General features: G+C 45.5%; 1 protein-coding gene across 1 annotated transcript in view; it reads left to right on the top strand.

Annotated features, from left to right (window-relative positions):
* LOC141132415 (deoxycytidine kinase 2-like) overlaps nt 1-21954 on the top strand; it is a 226722-nt gene that overhangs the window by 115181 nt on the left and 89587 nt on the right. Inside the window, exon 6 of the mRNA XM_073620773.1 lies at nt 2346-2445. Coding sequence (XP_073476874.1) covers nt 2346-2445 — 100 coding nt within the window. The remainder of the gene's footprint in view (nt 1-2345; nt 2446-21954) is intronic.

A 21954-nucleotide genomic window follows, 5' to 3' on the forward strand; every position in this document is an offset into this window, starting at 1 on the left:
CCTCTTCTGGAGCCCCCCTGTGCACTCTTCGCTCACTCCTCTTCTCCGAGTGCTCCATATCAAGTCGCTTGCTATGAAGACACTCATGTGGGCGCATTCCAGAGCTGGGCTGTGGTCATCCATAGACATACACAGCATTGCTTGGATTGCCTCCTGCTTCCCCCTCACAGTATTTGACTGACAGCAGCAGGAGCCAATGGCTCCCACTGCTCTCAGTGAATGCAGGAAAAGAGAAGACAGCAGGGACGGCGCTGTATTAAGAGTGGTGTCAGGTAAGTGTTTGGGGAGGTGGTGGGGAGAGGAGTCAGACATTGGAAGGTTTTTTACCTTAACGCAGAAAATGCAATAGGGTTGAAATCATGGGATTGCAGACATGGCGCTACATTTGCAGGCGTTTAGCCCGCCTTGCGGCATTTTCTGAAGCGCCGAGTAGCTGCCGTCCGGCCATAGTAATATATACTACAGGTGCCGGGCGGAAGCTACTTGGCGCTTCAGATTTGATTGACATCTGACCTGAGTTAGATGTCACTTCCTGTTTCTTTCTTCCATTGCGCCCGAGAGAGGAAACAGGAAGAATGCCGTTCCATCGCCGCTGCCAGTGTGAAGGAGACACCGCAGGAGAAGAGACAGCAAGGTAAGTACCGCTGTGTGGAGAACGGGACGGGGGGGGGTTTGAAGTGACAGAGGCTGCATTTAATGGGACGCAGGCTGCATTTGGGGGGGGGGGGCAGAGGCTGTATTTGGGGGGGCCAAGGCTGCATTTGAGGGGGGGGGGGGACAGAGGCTTCATTTAATGGGACACAGGCATGCTGCATTTAATGGGACACAGGCACACTGCATTTGGGGGGGGGGGACAGAGGCTTCGTTTGGGAGGGGACAGAGGCTTCATTTGGGGGGGGGGGGGGGACAGAGGCTGCATTTAGTGGGACGCAGGCATGCTGCATTTAATGGGACACAGGCATGCTGCATTTATCCATGGTGCTGGGATGATTGAAGTGCTAACATCAGGTGTTTGGAGTATCTTTATCTGGTGATTGTTAAACTTTCTAGAATGCACATATTTCTATTGTTGTGTAGGATCTGGGTCTGCTCTCCCTCTCCCTCTCCCTCCATCCCTCGTTCATCTCAGACGCTAACCACACCACCTTTGAGCCATGCCCACTATTTCGCTGAAACCACGCCTATTTTCACCAAGTGGGAGGGGTCAAAAGAAGGAGTGGGGTCTGGCACCCCCCCATCCTAAAACTTCACCAGCCACCACTGGTTCTGGAACAGTTCAACTCTGGTAATTTCAGAACACTAATAAACCTTGGGCTGAGACTGGAACACCCCCCCCAGGTTGACTGGCCAAGGGCTAAAGTCCAGCCCACATCCATATATCAATAAATTGGGGAAACCTGAGATATGGACGGCATGATTTCCAGGAAGCCAGTCCCTCTCTGCCTGGGGGAATCCCCACATGGTTTTTGGTATGCTTCTGCCAAAGGATAAACTTTGGTAAAGTTTTTCAGCTTTTACATGTTTTAATTTCATAGCTTATAGCAAATTGTGTGTCTTTTTGCACTGCCCACTTTCAGGATATAAAATTTTATAAAATGAATAAGTGACTTCTGTGTACTAAGCTAGGGCTAATTTCTCTGGAGAGATTGTTGCATTTTAGTGTCTATGCTCGGTCTAAGTTTATTGCTAATCTGTATGTAATTGCACTACATATTGACAGATTGTGTGCAGATTGTAAACTAGCAGATCTGCTTGACTGAGATCTGTGTGTGTGTGGTTGCCCAGCAGACCAGTCTGCGGACAAACTGTTGGGTGGTGTTAGGATATTGTTGTGTTTGTGTCTGGTGTGTGGACAGTGGGAAGAGTGATTAACACTGGGGTTCTATATCTATAGCTGGAGGAATCCTAGAAGTGTGTGCTAATTGCTAATTGTTTGAAACTGGTACGGACATGGCGGTCATCAGGACACTGGTATGGCAATCGTCAGGACACTGCTATGGGGGTATGGTGGTGATCACAATGCTGTTATTGGGGAATGGCGGTGATCACAATGTTGGCATGGGGTATGGCAGTGATCAAGAGATGAGCGGTGATGAGGAGGCTGATATGGGGAATTGAACAAAAAAATATATATCATTTATGGGCTGCTTTAGTCCTGCCTCGCTGTGCTTCCTTCTCTTGCAATCCTGCTCAGTGTTACTAATCGTCCTGTAAAGGGGAATAAAGGAAGCTAATGGTTTTCAGATATAAATATTATTTTTATGTTTGAAAATAAAAATGTCTTTAGTTCAAATATAAAATATGCCTCCTTTTTTATGTACTGATTCTCTTCTGCCATCAAATAGACTGGATTTCGAGTCTCTCCGCCATGCACCAGTGCTTATTCTTGACGTAAATGAAGATTTCAAAAATGACAAGATTAGACAAGAAGCATTACTTGACAAAGTAAGAATCTGGAAGTTATTACCTAATCACGTGTTGTTTGGAAATATGTATGCACACTGTGTTAAGTAAACATCACACTAGAATTTATATCCGGGGTCCTCAAACTATAGCCCTCCAGTTGTTCAGGAACTGCAATTCCAATCATGCCTAGTCATGCCTGTGAATGTCAGAGTTTTACAATGCCTAATGGGACGTGTAGTTTCGCAACAGCTGGAGGGCCGTAGTTTGGAGATCCCTGATTTTAATATTATTCATACTAGAGCTATTAAGAATTTACATAATAAAGGATCACATTTACTGTAAGGGTGCAAATCTTCTTTGCCTCATACACATGTAAGTTTTTAAGGAATTTACGATCTAAGTGCCTTGCCACAGCGATGTAAGCAAACAATATTTCTTTCTCGAACATCACGGGACACAGAGCCACAGTAATAACTGATGGGTTATATAGGTATCACTAGGTATTGGACGCTGGTCACACCCTAAGCAGGAAGTTCAACCCCCTATATAATCCCTCCCCTTACAGGGATACCTCAGTTTTTACGCCAGTGTCTTAGGTGTTGGACGTGTAAAGATGTCCTGTGCTGAAGCTCCAAAAAGGGAATATCCTGATATCCTATACTGGGGCAAGCCAGGCGAACCGGATCCATTCAAAGTGTCCTTTCTAGGCCAAATTGGATGGTACCCGGGCCTCGTGTCCGAAGAAACGAGGTTTTACCTGTAACGCTTCTCTTTTTAGAGAGCTGGACCCTGCATATCAGAAAAGGGTCTTTAACACCTTATTTCTGGCTGGGTGCTTTACAGGGCCAGAACTGTGGATCCCCCTATTCGTAGGGGGCCCCAGTCTCTGACTGTTTTTTCAAACGGAGCCCACCGTGAGAGGTGAAGATTGGGTCTGTATATACAGAACCCTGTGGCTGGATAAGGTAAGAGGAGATTCCACAGAATTCTAGTAGGTTTTCTCCTTTAAGGTAAATGCATGCTATGCCTATTGTGACCACCGGGGGCTGCCGGCAATCGTCAGGACACTGCTATGGGGTATGGTGGTGATCACAATGCTGTTATTGGGGAATGGCGGTGATCACAATGTTGGCATGGGGTATGGCAGTGATCAGGAGATGAGCGGTGATGAGGAGGCTGATATGGGGAATTGAACAAAAAAATATATATCATTTATGGACTGCTTTAGTCCTGCCTCGCTGTGCTTCCTTCTCTTGCAATCCTGCTCAGTGTTACTAATCGTCCTGTAAAGGGTAATAAAGGAAGCTAATGGTCCTGTAAAGATGTCCTGTGCTGAAGCTCCAAAAAGGGAATATCCTGATATCCTATAAATGCATGCTATGCCTATTGTGACCACCGGGGGCTGCCAAGAGCACATACCTTCTCATGCTGATGTCTGTCTCAGCGTTCGACGCTGCACAAGCTCCTCCGGCCGGCTCCAGGTAGGATGGGATGGGGGGGTTTTCTCCTCTGGGATATTCCCCCCAGGCTAGGGGGAGGCCGCAGGTGGGCTGTAAGGCGGTTTTACACCACACTATCACTGCTGCCGCCATTGCACGTGTAGGCCCATCACTACTGGCCTCTTTCCTTCCTCCCCCTCCCCCAGCCTTCCTCCAGGTTGGTTCCGGAAGGGTCGGCTAGCGCGGGAAGCGCTCGTTTTTTTAGAAAAAAGAAAGGGGGGGGGCGGAGTGTCAGCACAGCATCCAGCGTGCTCAGACACCCACATTGCAGGCTATTAAAGGCACACTGTACAGGTGCACAAAGCCTTGGAGGGACACAGAGCTGAAGGTGGGACACAGGCATTCTCCTAGGCAGCATTTACTAAAGAAACACCAGACTGGGCATTGGGTAGCAAGGCTTTTGCCAGACTACCGCTCAGCAGTCAGTGTTAATTTTGTGATGCCTCCACCTTGTTGCTTTGCTCTATAGGTAGAAGAGGTTCACATACCCCAAGAACCAGAGACTCTAGGGGATCTCATTCAGGTTCTGAGGGCCCCCTTTCTGCAGCATCCTCCCCCTCCCCCCCCCCCCCCCCCCGAGGGGCTAGGGTCGGCTAGCCAGGGAGAGCCAATGGGGTCAGGGGCTACACCTGCTTTTTGCACTTCAGCCCCTGGATATATTACACAGGAGGTTTTTTCCTCAGCCATTAATGGTCTAGAGGAAGGATTAATGGCCGTAGTTGCATCTTCACTTAGTGGAAGAAAACGCACTAGGTCTTCCTCTGTTACCCAGGACCCTCAAGCAGAGGATGAAAAATCCCTTTCAGAGGATCGGGATGGGACGGATGATTCCTTCTCTGAGGAATCAAGTGGAGAAGGGCCCTCTTAGCTTCTCAGGATGAGAGAGCCTTAGTACAGATCCTTGCTGGATTGGTCCGCTCCACATTTAAAGTACCCGTATCTGAATCAGTTTAAAACCCTCTATTTTTTTGGGGTCACTGAAACCTCCTTAAACAACACATGCTTTTCCTGTTTATAATTTTCTTGAAAAAGCTCATTTATTCTGAGTGGGATCACTCAGATAAACGTTTTTTTCCGCCTGAAAAAGTTTTCAACACTTTATCCTATGGAAGAAATGTTTATAAAGATGTGGGGGATGCCGGCCGTTGATGCCGCCATTTTCTCTGTAGTCTGACTTGTCCTGTAGACAATGCTCAGAGGCTCAGGGATCCTGTGGATAAAAGGATGGAATCCTTATTGAAGGATATTTTCTCCCTTAGCAGGTTCAGTAGTTCAACCTGCAGTGGCAGTGATCGGTGTCTGTCAAAACTTAAGAGACCATGTTAAGCAGGTCATCAAAGTTTTACTCGAACAGCAGGCCCAGGGGTTGGCTAACCTTCCAGCGGCCTTATGTTTTGTTGTTTACGCCATTAAAGATTCTATCAGGCAAACCCCTCGTTTTTTTCACTTGGGTTGGTGCGTATGCGTAGAATCTCATGGTTAAAAAATTGGTCAGCTGAAGCACCATGTAAGAAGCTTCTGGCTGGATTTCCTTTTCAGGGTGCAAGATTGTTTGGAGAAGACTTGGATAATTATATTCAAGGGTTCTCTAGTGGGAGAGCACTCATCTGTTAAGAGAAGTAAGCGTCCCTCTTTCAAACAGACTCTCTTCCCCAGTGCCAGGGGCATCAGCCTCTAGGCAGTCGCGACGGCCTTCTCCGTCTGGGTCATGAAACAAGAGTCAAACCCCAGAGACAGAGAAGTCCGGGGGGAAGAGGCCTGCTAGACAGGACTCGAAGGCCTTTTTTCATGAAGGGGTGCCCCCGCTCGTTCAGGTGGGGGGTGAAGACTGCTACAGTTCTCAAAGCTCTGGCAGGAGGATTTCAGGACAGATGAGTAATCTCCACGGTAACCTTAGGTTACACACTAGAGTTCCAGGAGTTTCCCTCTCCTCGTTTCCTCAAATCAAGTGTCCCCAGAGATCCAGAGAAGAAGCAGTCGCTCCTTCTAGCGTTAGAGCGGCTTTTTGTGGCAAGAGGTCATTAGGGTGGTTTCCGTGAAGGATTCGGTTCTTCCGCATGGATTCAATTCGGACAGTAGTCTCCATCCTGCAGGGAGGAGAATTTCTGGCATTGATAGACATCAGAGATGCATATCTACATGTGCCCATTTTTCCTGCTCATCAGAAGTTTCTGCACTTCAAGATGGGAGGGCGTCATTTTCAGTTTGTGGCTCTGCCTTTCGGGATAGCCACTGCACTTCGAGTGTTCACAAGGATCTTGGTTCCTCCTCTGACCAGATTAGGGGCTCAGGGTATAACTGTCATAGCATACTTAGACGACCTGCTCTTGATAGACCAGTCGGTAGCCTCGTTGAATGGGAACTTGAGGACCACAGTCAAGTATCTGAAACACCTAGGTTGGATCCTCAACCTAGAAAGATCTTTCCTAAAACCAGTAAGAAAGCTGGAGTATTTGGGTCTGATCATAGATACAAGCCAGGTAGAAGGTATTCTTACCTCAGGCAAGGGTCACTGCCTTAAGGGAGCTGATTTTGGTCAGGACTAAGAAGAGTCCTTCTGTCCGCCTTTGTATAAGGCTGCTGGGAAAAAGGGTAGCTTCGTTCGAAGCAGTTCCCTATGCTCATTTTCAGTCAGGTCTGTTGCAACACAGTATCCTGTCGGCCTGGAACAGGAAGGTTCAGGTATTAGATTTTCCGATGCACTTGTTTCATGCAGTGCGTCAGTGCCTCAATTGGTGGTTAATACCCGAAAGCTTGCAGAAGGGGGAAGTCCTTCCTACCGATCACCTGGACGGTGGTAATAACGGATGCCAGTCTTTCTGGTTGGGAAGCAGTTCTGGAACAGTCTGCGGTCCAAGGGGTATGGTCCAAGGCCGAGAGGTCTCTACCCATCAACATTCTGGAGTTCCGGGCGATATATCTAGACCTAAAGGCCTGGACTATCAGGCTACAGGGTTGCCCAGTCAGGATCCAGTCCGACTATGCCACAGCAGTGGCTTATGTCAATCATCAGGGAGGCACCAGGAGCCGTGCAGCTCAAAAAGAGGTGAACCAGATCTTAGTCTGGGCAGAGATGCATGTGCCATGCATATCAGCAGTTTTCATTCCAGGGATAGAGAAATGGCAGGCGGACTATTTAAGTCGCCAGCAGTTACTCCCAGGGGAATGGTCTCTGCATCCCGACGTCTTTTGGGCCATATGCCAAAGATGGGGGGTTCCAGATGTAGACCTCTTTGCATCCCGATTCAACAAAAAGAGCCTTATTTGATTATACACAAGGATAGAGTGGTATTGCGCCCTCATCCTAGTTTTTTACCGAAGGTGGTTTCAGATTTTCATCTAAACCAAGACATTGTTCTGCCTTCCTTTATTCCAAATCCCTGTTCCCCGGAAGAAAGATCACTACATTCTTAGGTTTTGACTGCTCTTACTACATCCAATCTGGAAGCAACTGCTCAAATTCACAAAACGGATGTTTTGTTCCTGCTGTCAGAGGGTCACAACAGAGGACAGGCAGCATCAAAAGCTACCATTTCTAAATGGATTCGACAATTGATTATTCAAGCTTACGGTTTGAAACGGAGGATTCCTCCGTTTCAGATCAAGGCACATTCCACAAGGGCTATCGGTGCTTCTTGGACAGTGCATCACCAGGCCTCTATGGCTCAGATCTGCAAGGCCGCAACCTGGTCTTCAGTCCATACATTCACCAGATTTTTTTCAGGTGGATGTGAGAAGGCATGAGGATATCGCCTTTGGGCGTAGTGTGCTGCAGACAGCGGTAGAGGGTCTTCAGGTCTGATTGCACCCTACTTGATTGTAATTTCCCCCCCCCCAGTTGGCATTGCTTTGGGACATCCCATCAGTTATTACTGTGGCTCTGTGTCCCGTGATGTTCGAGAAAGAAAATAGGATTCTTACCTGTAAAATCCTTACCTGTAAAATCCTTTTCTTTCGATGGACATCACGGGACACAGAGGTCCCGCCCCTCTTCTAAGACACTTATATTGCTTTGCTACAAAACTATCCCTGTAAGGGGAGGGATTATATAGGGGGTTGAACTTCCTGCTTAGGGTGTGACCAGTGTCCAATACCTAGTGATACCTATATAACCCATCAGTTATTACTGTGGCTCTGTGTCCCGTCATGTCCATCGAAAGAAAAGGATTTTACAGGTAAGCTGTTATAAAAAAAATCCTATTTTTAGGCTCAGTTTTGCAAAGGTCATTAAAACTACCTGCATTATTTTGGAATGAAAGCAAAATATGCTGTCCCTTGATGCAACTTTGGGGCCCCTATTGCAAGGTTATTTTTTTATTTAATTTTTTTCCCTCTTCTCGTCTCCGGAGTTGTACTGGAAGGCTGGGTCATGTAACAAGCTGCTCTCTTTACCAGGATGGATGTAAGCAAACTCTTTGGATGGTCTGAAAGAAAGGGGGCAAAGAATCTTTAAAGTGGTTGTATAAAGATAAAAAAGCTGCATCCAGCAGCCCCCTAATACTTACCAGAGCCCTATCTTGATGCAAAAAAACTACAACTTTTACAGTTTGTTATAAAATCTTGCAAACAGGTAACTATTATCCTTCACTGATGAGGCTGCACTGATAGGCGGCACTGATGAGGCGCTAAATCAAACACAAATATTTATCCAACATAGTGAAATGTGCAAAACGTGACATTTAAAATAAAGTAAGTCCAGTGCAAAAAAATAGGTGTAAGGTAAACACCAATAATAGTCCTTTTTAAATAAAATAGTAAGTGTTTGACAGATCCCAGTGTCAGCAAACATATAGTTGTGATGAATCACGCAGAAAGGACAAACTCTACCACCATGTTGTCGTGGAAATTAAGAGCTTTGCCTATAAGCAAATAATTCAGTTGTGCCAATTAGAACTCTCTTGTATAATGCCGGGAAAGCGCGTTTGTATATCTCCAAGTAACACAGACACACGCTAGCTTCACGTTGAGCATAGAAATCCTGCTTGACTAGGGCAGGCCTTTTTTATTTATAGAACTGAACAGGGATAACAAAGGAAGGTGGTGGCTTCACAATCAGCCAATCAGGCACATGTATATCTACAAATAGATATCCAGTAGTGACATGTGCAGAGCAATGTGTGCAGTTTCAGGCTGAGAAACAATGTGCCTCACATTGTGAACACTGCAAACATTGTTCTGATCAGGACCGTGTGCATATTCCCACCGTTACCGTTGGTGCGAACCATACTCCACGAGGCTCAGCAAGCCATGGTTTTGTGTGGTTATACTATGGTTCCCATGTATGGGGGTCTGTTTGCTGGTAGTGTAGATGCAGTCGTCATGAGGTGGCCAGTCTCTTGGTGAGGCATAAGCGAACATCCCTTTTTAAAGGGCGAACAGATCTCCCGCGTCCACGGGAAGGTTTCCGCAACCAACGCTCCTTCACCGGTGACTGTATGTATGGACACGCTCGCATGAGCTTATTGCAGCAAAACTGACAATGGGGGACATCTGACCATATCCATTAATTAAAATTTCCACAACACAGTGCAATGGCTGCTCACCTCAACTCCAAAGGTAATGCCCATCAAGCTGCTGGAGCAATCTCCATATGATGTATTCCATCATTGATCATCTCACATGTAACAAGGAATACAACTCCTCATGGTGTAGCAATAAGCATCACGTTTTATTAATACAATAGGTAGACTTACAGTTAAAATCATGAATATGCTCCCTGAAAACTCATCTCTTCAGAGAAGCCTATCTGGCCCCCACCTAACAACTGTACATTTATCTTCTCAATCAGCACATCGCCCACAGTTATTACCTCTTGTATCTCTTGACCTTCCCTCTTAGATTGTAAGCTCTAAGGAGCAGGGCCCTCTGATTCCTACTGTATCAAATTGTATTGTACTGTCTACCCTCAAGTTGTAAAGCGCTACGTAAACTGTTGGCGCTATATAAATACTGTATAATAATAATAAATAATAATAATATGCGAATGGTAAACGACCAAGGGGACACACATCAGCGAGATTCTGGAAATGGAAGACATCTGGTTTCAGCCGTAACCGAAAGTGACAGCACCAGGCTCCTGCCGATACATTGTGTCACTGTCACGTGCCTTTATCAAGTACTGGATGAAGCCACTTTCGGTTACGGCCGAAACTGGAAGTCTTACATTTCCAGCATCTCGCTGATGTGTGTCCCCTTGGTCGTTTACTATTCGCATGTTCATGATTTTAACTGTAAGTCTACCTATTGTTTTAATAAAACGTGATGCCTAATACTACACCATGAAGAGTTCTTTTCCTTGTTACATGTGCAATGATCTATGACTGATTACATCATATGGAGATTGCTCCAGCAGCTTGATGCCCATTACCTTTTGGAGTTGAGGTAAGCAGCCATTGCACATGGTGGTGGAGTTTATTCTTTCTGCGTGATTCAACACAACCATATGGTTGCAACGCTGGGATCTTTCTGTCAAGCACTTACTATTTTATTTAAAAAGGACTATTGGTGTTTTACACCGATTTTTATTATTTATTTTTTTTTGCGCTGGATTTTTATTTTATTTAAATTATTTCATTTTAAATATCATGTTTTGCACATTTCACTATGATGAATAAATATTTGTTTGATTTTAGCGCCGCTCCAATATTATTTACACATATTGATTGATGGTGTTAGTGACACTATAGGAGTTTTTTAGCAGCTTTTAATAATTTTAAGTATCAACACTATATCACCATTTAACATTTTTCGTCTTTGGAGTTTGTAATTGACACACTGGCATACGTTTCTTTCCCATATATCACTGACAAGGAGGCACTTATTGGCAGCTCTGGTGGGCACAGATTGGCAGCACTGTTGGGACTACACTGATAATCAGGACACTGTTAATCGGTGGCCTGATTATCAGTGTACATGTCCCTTTTAGAGAAGCCAGGTATGGGTTCTCTTCTTCTCTCCTTATACTGTCAGCATGAGGAAAGGAGTGCCGATAACCGACTTCTATTTACATCCATGATTAGCTGTGATTGGACACAATTACGTGGTTAAAGAGCCGCTGATTGGCTCTTTACCTCAATCTGTGATCAGCAGTGTCCTCCAGATCACAAAAGGACTCCCAGAACTAGCCGTCTGCGCTGTAGCCGTCATTCAGCTATAGAGCAGTCGGCAAGTGGTTAATATATGCCAACCTGTGCCCCCATACATTCAACAAACTTTGTGGAGTGTCAGTTTTTGCACTGTATAGGAGGTAAATGCATAGGGCAGATATTGTAAATTAAAATAATCATACTTTAAGAACAGTTGCACAAGACAGCAGACAGTCTTGAAAAGTATTCTGTAGAAAGACTGGAATCCATTAATGCTGTAGGCATTGATACAGGCTTTACAAGTCCAGGGTCGTGGTCTTCAGGTGCAGATCTGTGTCCCTGAACGCTCCTGTAGGGGTATACACATTGTAGAGGGTAAAACCAGGATGGGGTTTGACCCCTTTTATTAATTTCTGCAGAGCCTAAAGCCTCGTACACACGATCAGATTTTCGGATGAACGTTCGTCTTTTTTTGTTGCATGCTAGTCTCATATAGAAAGTTAAGAGGTTACTCACCATACAAAAATTCTCGTACGACAGAATTCAACTTCAGAAGTGACCTAATGTGTTCAATAGTTTTTGTATGTATTCTTTCGTTTCTGAGCTTGCTCTTACAATTTTTTTCGGATGAAAACCGTATTAATTAAACGAAAATCGGACGTTGTGTTCACGCACAATAGAAATTTTATAGTTTTCACATCCAGCTTTTGTCCTACGAAAAATCGGAATTGACTGTCGAAAGCACCATACTAACGATCCGAAAATTGTCAGATCGTTTGTCGGACGAAATTTTACTTCCGATTTTCGTATCATGTGTATGGGCCTTTAGTGGCGATTTCAGGGAGAGGTACTTTAGACATATATTCCTAGGGTGCCATTGAAATTCCTAAACCTTTTGGGGTGTATAGGTGCTAGTGACCACCCCACTGATGGTCATGGCTTGGAGCCAGGAGAGCACGAGGTAAAATTTTAGTCTGGTAGCATTGGCACACATCTATCAACACTACTGCTCCTGCACAACCTTTGTCCTGCTGCGTTCTCGTTTTCCTGGTTGCTTATGGATTCTGCATGGTGCTTACTAAGCCTTTGCCACCTCATTCTGGAATGAGTTACCATGGCTGTGCACCCTGCCTCTTCCTCTTTCTGGGCACTCCCTCTGAAAGGAAAGCACTTCTGGCTCTCCTCCACTTGCACTACTGTCTTATCAGTGTTAAACCTAAAATCAAATGTTTATTCTATCGCAGCTTACCAATTTGTACATATGATGGCTACATTCGTGTTTTGTTTTTTTTTTGTTTTTATTCTTCTTTTTTTATTTTCACCTTGTGATCCCGCCAGTATGTTGTAGAACAATCAAGACTAGGCTAAGGTGCACAGATAAAGAGACCCAGTCCCCAAAACAAGTAAGTATCTATACAAAGAGCAAATGCCCATGGGACTTTTGAAGAGTCACACCAAGAAAAAGTGACGTTTCAAACATGCATAAAAAACTATACTTCCGGTTCCAGCGCCGCATGGAGTAGCGGCTCCCGCAGACCTGACCTGTAAGCCAGAATACAAAGCCACCTGGACCATCGGCACAGCCCGCTGTCACACAGCCTAGCTCTTCTCTATCCATGGACCGCTTCCTGGATAAAAGCGGCACCCGCTCTCACCCCGCACAGCGTCCGTCAGACACAGCAGACATGGCCCCGATCTCCAATATGGCGGAGCCACCGCCCATGGAGGTGAGCGCTGCCTTGGCCCCTTCTCCTCTGCAGCATGATGACAATCTTACTGCACGCATAGATCAGGCAGTAGCTTCTCTCCTGTCCCCTAAGACCATCTCTGCCACAGTAGAAAAAGCAGTACATGCAGGCATGTCACAAATAAAGAGCTGGAAGAACATAACACTAGACTTCATGAAACAGAGCAAAGAATCTCTACTATTTAGGATGAGCTCTATAAGGCTCAAGCCACAGAAGAGTCTCAGGATAAAACTAACCAATTTATTATCCAGAAGCTGGAAGATTTAGAAAATAGGTCACGGCGCAACAATCTGCGCTTTATAGGAGTTCCTGAATCCCTGCCATTTCAGAATTCTGTGCATCATGCATCCCAGAAGTCTTGGGTTTCTCTGCCCCCTGCATAGTAAAAGGAGCACATCGTCTGGGGGCCCCTACCACTGACCACACATCTCGCTCAATCATTGCCAAATATCTCAATTATGCAGACAAGGCTACCATTTTACAAAAATTTCAGTCCGGTTCACTGCAAATCGACAGGGTCAAAATCCTGATCTTTGATGAGGACTCTGCAGATGTCTCTAAAAAAAAAAAAAAAAAAAAAAAAAAAACACCAAATCTAGTTCACCCTAGCATTCCCTGCCGTACTTTGGCTTAGGTCCCCAAACGGGGGCCAATTCTCCATCCACAACCCATCAGATGCTGAAAACTATCTTCGCTCTCTAAACCCTGAGGTGCAGATAAACCTTCCTACTAAAACCCATCTCGCGTCCCCTGGATCAACGGAGCCCAAGAAAGGATCCCCCGAAATGTCGCAAATCCTCAGACTTCGGCAATCACTCCGGACATCGCTGACGCTACCCTCACCATGGCCTCCACCACTTTTAAGATGTTAGGGTAAATGTATTCTTACTAGGTATCTCAGCTGTTGTTCTTATGTTATGGGTATAATATGTTTTAGATACCGGTGAAAGCATTTACCCCTATGGGCACCACTTTTCCATGCTTTCTCATGGGCTTCACTGGCCACATCCCAATACTCACGTGTATGAACTACCTGGGCATTCCTAACTGGGTTCATTTTTACACGGTGTGGCAGAGCGTTGGCCTGCCAGGGTCTAGAAGGAGGTTGTGACCCAGAATTCTCAACCAGACAGGTGGAGGGGCTCAAGGGAGCTTGTAACATGAAGAGGAAACTGGCTTTTCAGTTTCCTGCTTTCTTCGAATAGCCCACTTTGGGACCTGTAGCCCGGGGATTTCTGAGAGATCTGAGTGGAATGAAATCCCCTGACTTTGAAAACAGCCAGCATACTGATCGGTCAGGTGTGCACTGGGCTTTTAGTAGTAGCCTGACAATAGTTCTGGGCTCCACCCTGGCAGATAGAAAGTCTGAGTACCAGGAGTCAGGAGGGCTCCACGGGTGAGCCAGTGCAGCAAGAGGCTGCACCATATATATGCACCAAGGTTGCCGGTGAAACAGTCTGTACGAGACAGGCAAGGGCCTGGAGTGTAAGGCCAGAGCAGCAGTGCTGCAAGTGAGAGCCAACTAGGCTGAATGTCAATTTGTTGATAGATAAAGGAATGCTGAAAGCCCCTGCGAGGGAAACCTATGTTTGTTTGCTGAACTTGCTTTTAATAAAAAAATGGGCAAACAAAGCTCTTAAAAAGAAGAAACAGTGAGTGGCGGTGTCCTTAAAGCCCTATATTTGACGCTAGTCCTTTACAACGGGCACCCACGTTAATCCCAGTCCTCTGGTGAGTTCTTGAGAGCTGGCTTATGCAGTGATCCCAAGCAGAAAAATACGAAGTCGCGCATATGTTTTTTGGGTTACTCTCTCTGACCCTTTTATGTTTCTACCCCTATTGTGCTTCCACACCTTTCATTCTAGCACATTTTCCTGGCTCACAGACCGCACCCATCCTCTCTATGGCACTCACTCGACATCTATCTCGCTCTTTCACTGACACTACCTTGGAGACTCCTTTCACTTGCATGCCCATTGCTCAGATCCACTTCTCTAAAGCACCTTAATGAAAATAACCTCATGGAATGTGCAGGGCCTTAGGTCGCCCAAAAAAAAGACTCAAGATCCCCTGTTACCTCAAAAGACTAAAGACCGACATTGCCCTACAGAAAACACATCTCATATCTCCCGACTTTTACCATATGAAAAAGCTTTGGGTAGGCACTGTCTTGGGATCTGATGCAATCAGTCATATGGCTGGAGTATTAATTCTGATCCACATAAATCTCCCCTGCGAGGTTATAGCGACAGATTCTGACTGTCAGGGACAACTCATTACTGCTCACTTCAGATTAGGGATTAGAGACTTCCAAATTGCATGTACTTATGCACCCAACAACACTTGAAACCCTTCTATGGGGAACTGTCCACTAGACTTTTGAAATTCCCTCACATCCCCCCATATAGTAGGCTGCAACTTAAATGCTGTAATCCACTCAACTGATGACAGGTCCACTCTCAAATGTTCCCAGAGATCACCAGAAGAGTTTAACCCGACTTCTCTAGCAACCACCATGAAATCTTTACATTTCACTGACATTTGGAGACTATTCCACCCTGTAGATAGGGAATTCACTTTCTACTCTCCCCCCACAATGTATTTACAAGGATTGACTATATCTTTGGCACTGACATCACCATACCGACAATTTCCGAGGTAGAAATCAATGAGATAGCTATCTCAGACCATGCACCAATATCAGTTTCCCTTCTAGACCCGGTCTTCAACCGAACCCCCACCTGTGGCGCTTCCCATCCTTTCTATACAAAAACGCAGACTTCCAGGCCTCTATGGAAGCTGCTTGGGAAGAATTTCTCTCCGCAAACTCCCCACACATGGACAATCCTAATCTAAATTGGCCGGCAAGGCTTTCATTAGGCGACTGATCATCTCATATGCTGCTTCTTTCAAGAAATGTACATTATCCAAATATTGGGAAGCTGACTTAAGTCTGCTGAACGGTCCTTAATTTCCCAAAACACCCCAGAATACAGGACAAAAGGGCAAAATGTGCCTTTGACTCCTGGGCCGAAAATCTAGAACTGACCAAACGAGCATTCAGTGATGCAACATTCCACAGATTTGGCAACAAATCTGGTAAACTCTTATCGAAACTATGTAAAGGCCCATACTGCCCTACGCATATCACTTCTCTATCAAGTCACTTCCCCAGAAAGTAAATAAGATAATGCTCCAGTTCTATTCCTCTCTGTATGCTTCTGAATCTATAGATAGAAATTTGGCCTCAAGGATTCTTGATGCGATCCATCTCCCCTTCAACTCAAAACCCTAAACACGCCCATCTCCTTGTCGGAACTCAATACGGCATTTGGCTCCAAACAAAGCCCCAGGCCCAGATGGATTCACGGGACGAATTATTTAAGACCCTACTGGAAACACCCACCCTTCTTAATGTATATCAGGGAATCTGGCAAGGGGGGCCCCTATTTTCCAACATTAACCACTTCAATACCAGGCACTTATGCACTTTCCCGCCCTGACCAATTTTCAGCTTTCAGCGCTCTCGCACTTTGAATGACAATTACTCAGTCATGCTACACTGTATCCAAACAAAATGTTTATCATTTTCTTCTCACAAATAGAGCTTTCTTTTGGTGGTATTTAATCACCACTGGGTTTTTCATTTTTTGCGATATAAGCAAAAAAACAGCAAAAATTTTGAAAAAAAAAAACGTACTTTTTTTTTTTAGTTTCTATTGTAAAATTTTGCAAACAAGTAATTTTTCTTCATAAATTTGTGGCAAAATTTATACTGCTACATATCTTTGGTAAAAATAACCCAAATTAATGTATATTATTTGGTCTTTGTGAAAGTTATAGAGTCTACAAACTATGGTGCCAATCACTGAAAATTGATCACACCTGATGTACTATCTCACCTGAAGGCCTATCTTATTTTTTGAGACACTAACAAGCCAGGAAAGTACAAATACCCCCCAAATGACCCCTTTTTGGAAAGTAGACAGTCCAATGTATTTACTAAGAGGCACGGTGAGTTTTTTGAAGCTGTAATTTTTTCCCACAATTCTTGGAAACATTAAGATTTTTTTTTTTTTTTTTTTTTTTTTTTACACAAACTGGTCATATTAACAGGTTATTTCTCTCACACAGCATATGCATAATTGCAACTACACCCCAAAATACATTCTGCTACTCCTCCTGAGTATAGCAATACCACATGTGTGAGACTTTTACACAGCCTGGCCACATACAAAGGGCCAACACTGAAGTAGCACTTTTAGGCGTTCTACAAGCATAAATTGCACATATCCTTTCTCAACCACCTATTACACTTTTGAAGGCGCTGGAGCAACAGGACAATTGAATTGTCCACAAAATGACCCCATTTTGGAAAGCACAGACCCCAACGTATAATCTGAGGCATAGCACAGACCCCAACGTATAATCTGAGGCATAATGAGTCTTTTGAAGGGTTCATTTTTTTCCAGAAGTTTTTGGAAAATGTGGAAAAAAAATGAAAATGCATTTTTTTTACACAAAGTTGTCCATTTATAAGATATTTATAACGCATAGCATGTACATAGCAAAAATTACACCCCAAAATACATTCTGCTACTCCTCCTGAGTATGGCGATACCACATATTTGAAACTTTTACACAGCCTGGCCACATACAGAGGCCCAATATCCAAGTAGCACCTCCAGGCATTCTAGCAGCATTAATTACACATATCATTTTCTGACTACCGATCACATTTTTGAAGGCCCTTCATATTTCTAACACATAGCAGGTACATACCAAATAACAAAAGATTACCTGTGGTTTTAGAAGTGCAGTGGTCCACAGAGGGAGAGCGTTGGTCCAGGCAGCAGGCAGGAATGAGGTCAGCGACAGCAAAAGCAATCATGCAGGCAGGAATACTGTCCATAGTTCGTACAGGCAGAGATACTGTCAGCACAGCCAGAGCACAGCCAAAGCACAGGTCCAGGTAGCAGGCATAGGTGTCCCGGCAGAAATGCTGTCCAAAGTCAGTAGAGGCAGCAGGCAGATATATGGTCAACACAGCCAAAGTATTGGTCCAAACAGCAGGAAGAAACATGGTCCATAATGTCATGGGTCTTTACAGGCAGCAATATGGTCAGCACAGCCAAAGTATTGGTCCAGGCAGCAGGAAGGACCATCAAGCTTAGGGCCAGGGGGACAGGGGTAGAGGCATCTCCCACCCAAACCACTTTGAAGCCTCCGGGCAACCAGACCCTGTTCTGGGAGCACAGAAAACGAAAAACTGGTTTTCTCTACTCAGAACGCTATTCTGAAGCCCCTCACATATGTGAGACCCCTGTGTACTAAAGTAGATGGCCAAAAGATCAGTCCAAGTGGCAGGCAAAAACATGGTCGATTAACAGGCCAAGGTCGGTGCACGTGGAAGTCAGAAACGTTGTTTAAATCGGCAGGCAGAGGCATCGTCGGTAAACAGGTTGAGGTTAGTGCACGTGGAAGTCAGAAACGTGGTTTAAATCGGCAAGCAAATACATCGTCGGTAAACAGGCGAGGGTCAGTTAATTGACATGGTAGCAGGCAAATGGGGAAATGGCAGTCTGGTAATAATACAGGGAACTAATATTGGATGGATGTATGATAATTTTTGAAGCAATCTCCGATGCACAGGCCAGGTTAGGAGGGACATTGGGGACAGTAATAGCTGGTATCTCTTCTTACTCCTCCTCTGCTGCATACACGGCATTTCAATTGGCGTCTTCTTCCAGATTCTGTGGGGGGAATGCTATAGGGAAAGTATTGCTCGTGAAGTCGACTCACATTATCCAAATGAATTCTTCCTGGCGCGGGACCTTGTTGGTAAATGAGGGCAGTGACGATATCTTCAATATACTTGAGGTAGGTGACTTGTTGGTTTTGAGTTGCTTTTTGGTAGCAGACAAACGAATTATAAAGGGCCATGTGAAACAGGTGAAAGGCAACTTTATTGTACCAGTAACGGGACTTTCTGTTTGATAAATAGGGCTGTAGCATCTGATCGTTTAAATCCACCCCCCCCCCCCCCCATATACATTTTGTAGTCGTGGACACATTCGGGCTTTACAATGGGGCCGCGTCTTCTTTGGATCTCCACCACTGTGTCATTGTGGATGGTAGAGAGGATGTGGACATCTTTCTTGTCCCTCCACTTCATGGCCAACACCTCCTCGTTCCTCATGAATGCCGATTCTCCGTGTTGTAATTTTTTGGTCAACAGATTTTGTGGGAATCCCTTACGGTTTTTTTTTTTTTAAGGTACCACAGGCCGGGGTTTTTTTACTGTAAAGATGAAGAAAAAGGGGCAGGCTGGTATAATAGTTGTCGACATATAAATGGTATCCTTTGTCGAACAGGGGGTATGCCAGCTCCCAAACAATTTTCCCACTGGTTCCAACATATGTGGGGCAGTCACGGGGCTGGAGCTGGGAGTCTTTGCCTTCGTAGATCTGGAATGTGAAGACATATCCAGTGGCTCGATCGCATAATTTATTTGACTTCAGCCCATACCTGGCTCTCTTGCTTGGTATATACTGCTTGAAGTGCAGTCGGCCAGTGAAATGTATGAGGGACTCGTCCACACAAATTTTTTGGTCTGGGATGAAAACTTCTCTAAATCGCTGGGAAAAGGAATTGATTAGGGGGCATATCTTGTACAATTTGTCATGGTTGGGATGATCTTGGGGAGGGCACTGTGAATTGTCATTGAAGTGGAGAAAACGCATAATCATGTCGTATCTTGTCCTGGACATGACAGCGGAATATATGGGCATGTGTTGGATGGGGTTGGTGGACCAATTTGCATGGACTTCGTTCTTTTTTGTAAGCCCCATATTGAAAGTTAGGCCCAAAAACAATTTAAATTCATCCAGTGTGACACATCGCCACTGGAACATGCGGGCGTAGGAAGAATTGGGGTTGGCAGCAATAAATTGGGATGCACACAAATTAGTTTGATCCACCATATTCTGCAGAAAATCTTGTGGTAAAAATAAAGAAAAATAATCGAATTGAGAAAAATTTGTAGTGTCGGGCTGCACCTGGCTGTGCGGTGAAAGGGGGGATGATAGCGGATCTTGAGTTGGCAGGCAACCATAAGGGGTTTGCCAGGGCATCGGAAAGGTAGGGCTGGGTTCTTCGGGTTGGGCGGGTAATTCCAGTACTTGAACTGGGCTCCTCTTCCTGGGGTCTGGCGCTGCTGGTGGTGGGCAGATCTCGTGATCTTGGTCCTGATCTTAGTCCTGATCTCATTCTTTTGGGAGGGACGTTTCCTCCGCGGACTCGGACTCTGATCCACTATCCTCCACTGGCTCGTATTCCGAACCAGATGATGTGAGCTCCCCCCTGCTCTCATCATCCGACATGGCAAGAATCTCATATGCCTCCTCAGGTGTGTAAAACCTTTGGGACATTATGGCAATGCTTATTGGCAGGCCAGTGTAATGGTATTGCTGGTGGTAGTGGTACCGATTGAGGTATTAGTGGCAGGCCTGTGTGGTGGTACAGATAGCGGTATGGGTGGTGGTGGTACCAATGGTGGTGGTGGTACCGATGGCGGTACGTTTGGTGGTACAGGTGGTGATTGCGGTACCAGTGGTGGTGGTACCGATGGCGGTACAGGTGGTGATGGCGGTATGGGTGGTGGTGGTACCGATGGCGGTACTGACGGTAGTACGGGTGGTGGTGGTACTGATGGCGGCACTAGTGGCGATACTGGTAGCGGCCTCTGTGGCAGTATAGATGGTGGGCCTGATGGAGGTACTAGTGGCATTACTGGTGGTGGTACCGATGGCGGTACTGGTAGCCTGTGTGGAGGTACCGATGGCGGTGGGCCTGTGACAGATGGGCTGGTTGACAGATGGGCTGATTGACAGTTGGGCTGTGTGACAGGTCCTCTTTATTGGGGGGGGCCGTGTTGTGCACAGTACAATACAATAATGTCAGACAGACACTGATTTCACTCACTGATCCCTGCTCTCTCCTCACACGATCGGTGTGTGAGGAGAGAGCAGGGATAAGATGGTAACCGCTAGTCAATGTTTACATTTGTGACCGGCTATGATTGGACACAGCCGGTCACATGGTAAACAACTAATTTCATTGGCTGTTTACCCTGATCGGGGAAGCTTTATGAAACGCATTGAGAATGAATTTATTAGTGTCTGATTTATGTCATACATTTCTGCTGTGGGTATAGAAAAGAATAACCCTCCTTTCAAATAATCACATTTTGTTGCTTTGCAGTCTGAAATGAAGGCAGACACAGTTTTTGTTTTATCCAGCTGTATTTACTCGGTTAGAACATCCAAGTGTAAGCTATAACATGTCAGAAAAAAAAAAATCAAAAACAGAATTACTAAGTTGGAGAAAGGATCACCCCCGTGTCAGTATTTTGTTGAACCACCTTTTGATTTAATTACAGCCTTTAGTATGTCTCTACTAACTTTGTACATCATGACTTTGTAATATTTGCCCACTCTTTTTTGCAGAACAGCTCAAGTTCAGTTACATTTTTATGGTAATGGGGGCGTGGCGGCGTGGCTTGGACATGGCTGAGTGAGGAAGCAGATCTCCAGAGCTCCTCACAGACCATAGCTCAATAGCGTGTACCGGGGGGAATACCTCACTGTGATGTCCCAGCGCCGGAGAGCCTCCTCGCAGCAGCAGGGCTCTGACAAGCCAGGAAAGAGCTCCATAAATTCCTATTGTGGTGGCGGGACATCCAAGATGGCGTCCGGGAAGGATCATGGAAAGGACACTGCTGCGGTGCGAGGAGCATCCCAGCACCTCGCTGTGTCCCCTATACTGACACCTCCGCTGGTAAGAGACATGGCTCCCCCTGTATCCCCAGGCTCTTCAGCCTCCAAAGAGCAGGGCTCTGACCTCTCAGAGCTGGTGGGTGACTGGGACCTGAATCGGCATATATGGTCCCTCCCCACAAGGCATGAACTGGATCGTTTTGCCTCTAGAGTAGAGAAGGCCTTCAGGCAAGATACTGAGCAGCTGAAGGCAGACACCACTCACTTGGGCTCAAGGCTGGAAACTTTAGAGCAGACCGTAAAAGAAACCATCCCTGTTATCACTCAGCTCAGGGATAAGTGTGTGGCTCAGGATCAAAGAATTGAGACTATTATATCCCAGATAGATGACTACGAAAACCACAGTGACCGTTTTATCACCCGCATGTTGTCCGAAGCA

Source organism: Aquarana catesbeiana, linkage group LG03 (genome assembly GCF_042186555.1).
Source record: "Aquarana catesbeiana isolate 2022-GZ linkage group LG03, ASM4218655v1, whole genome shotgun sequence".
NCBI lineage: Eukaryota > Metazoa > Chordata > Amphibia > Anura > Ranidae > Aquarana > Aquarana catesbeiana.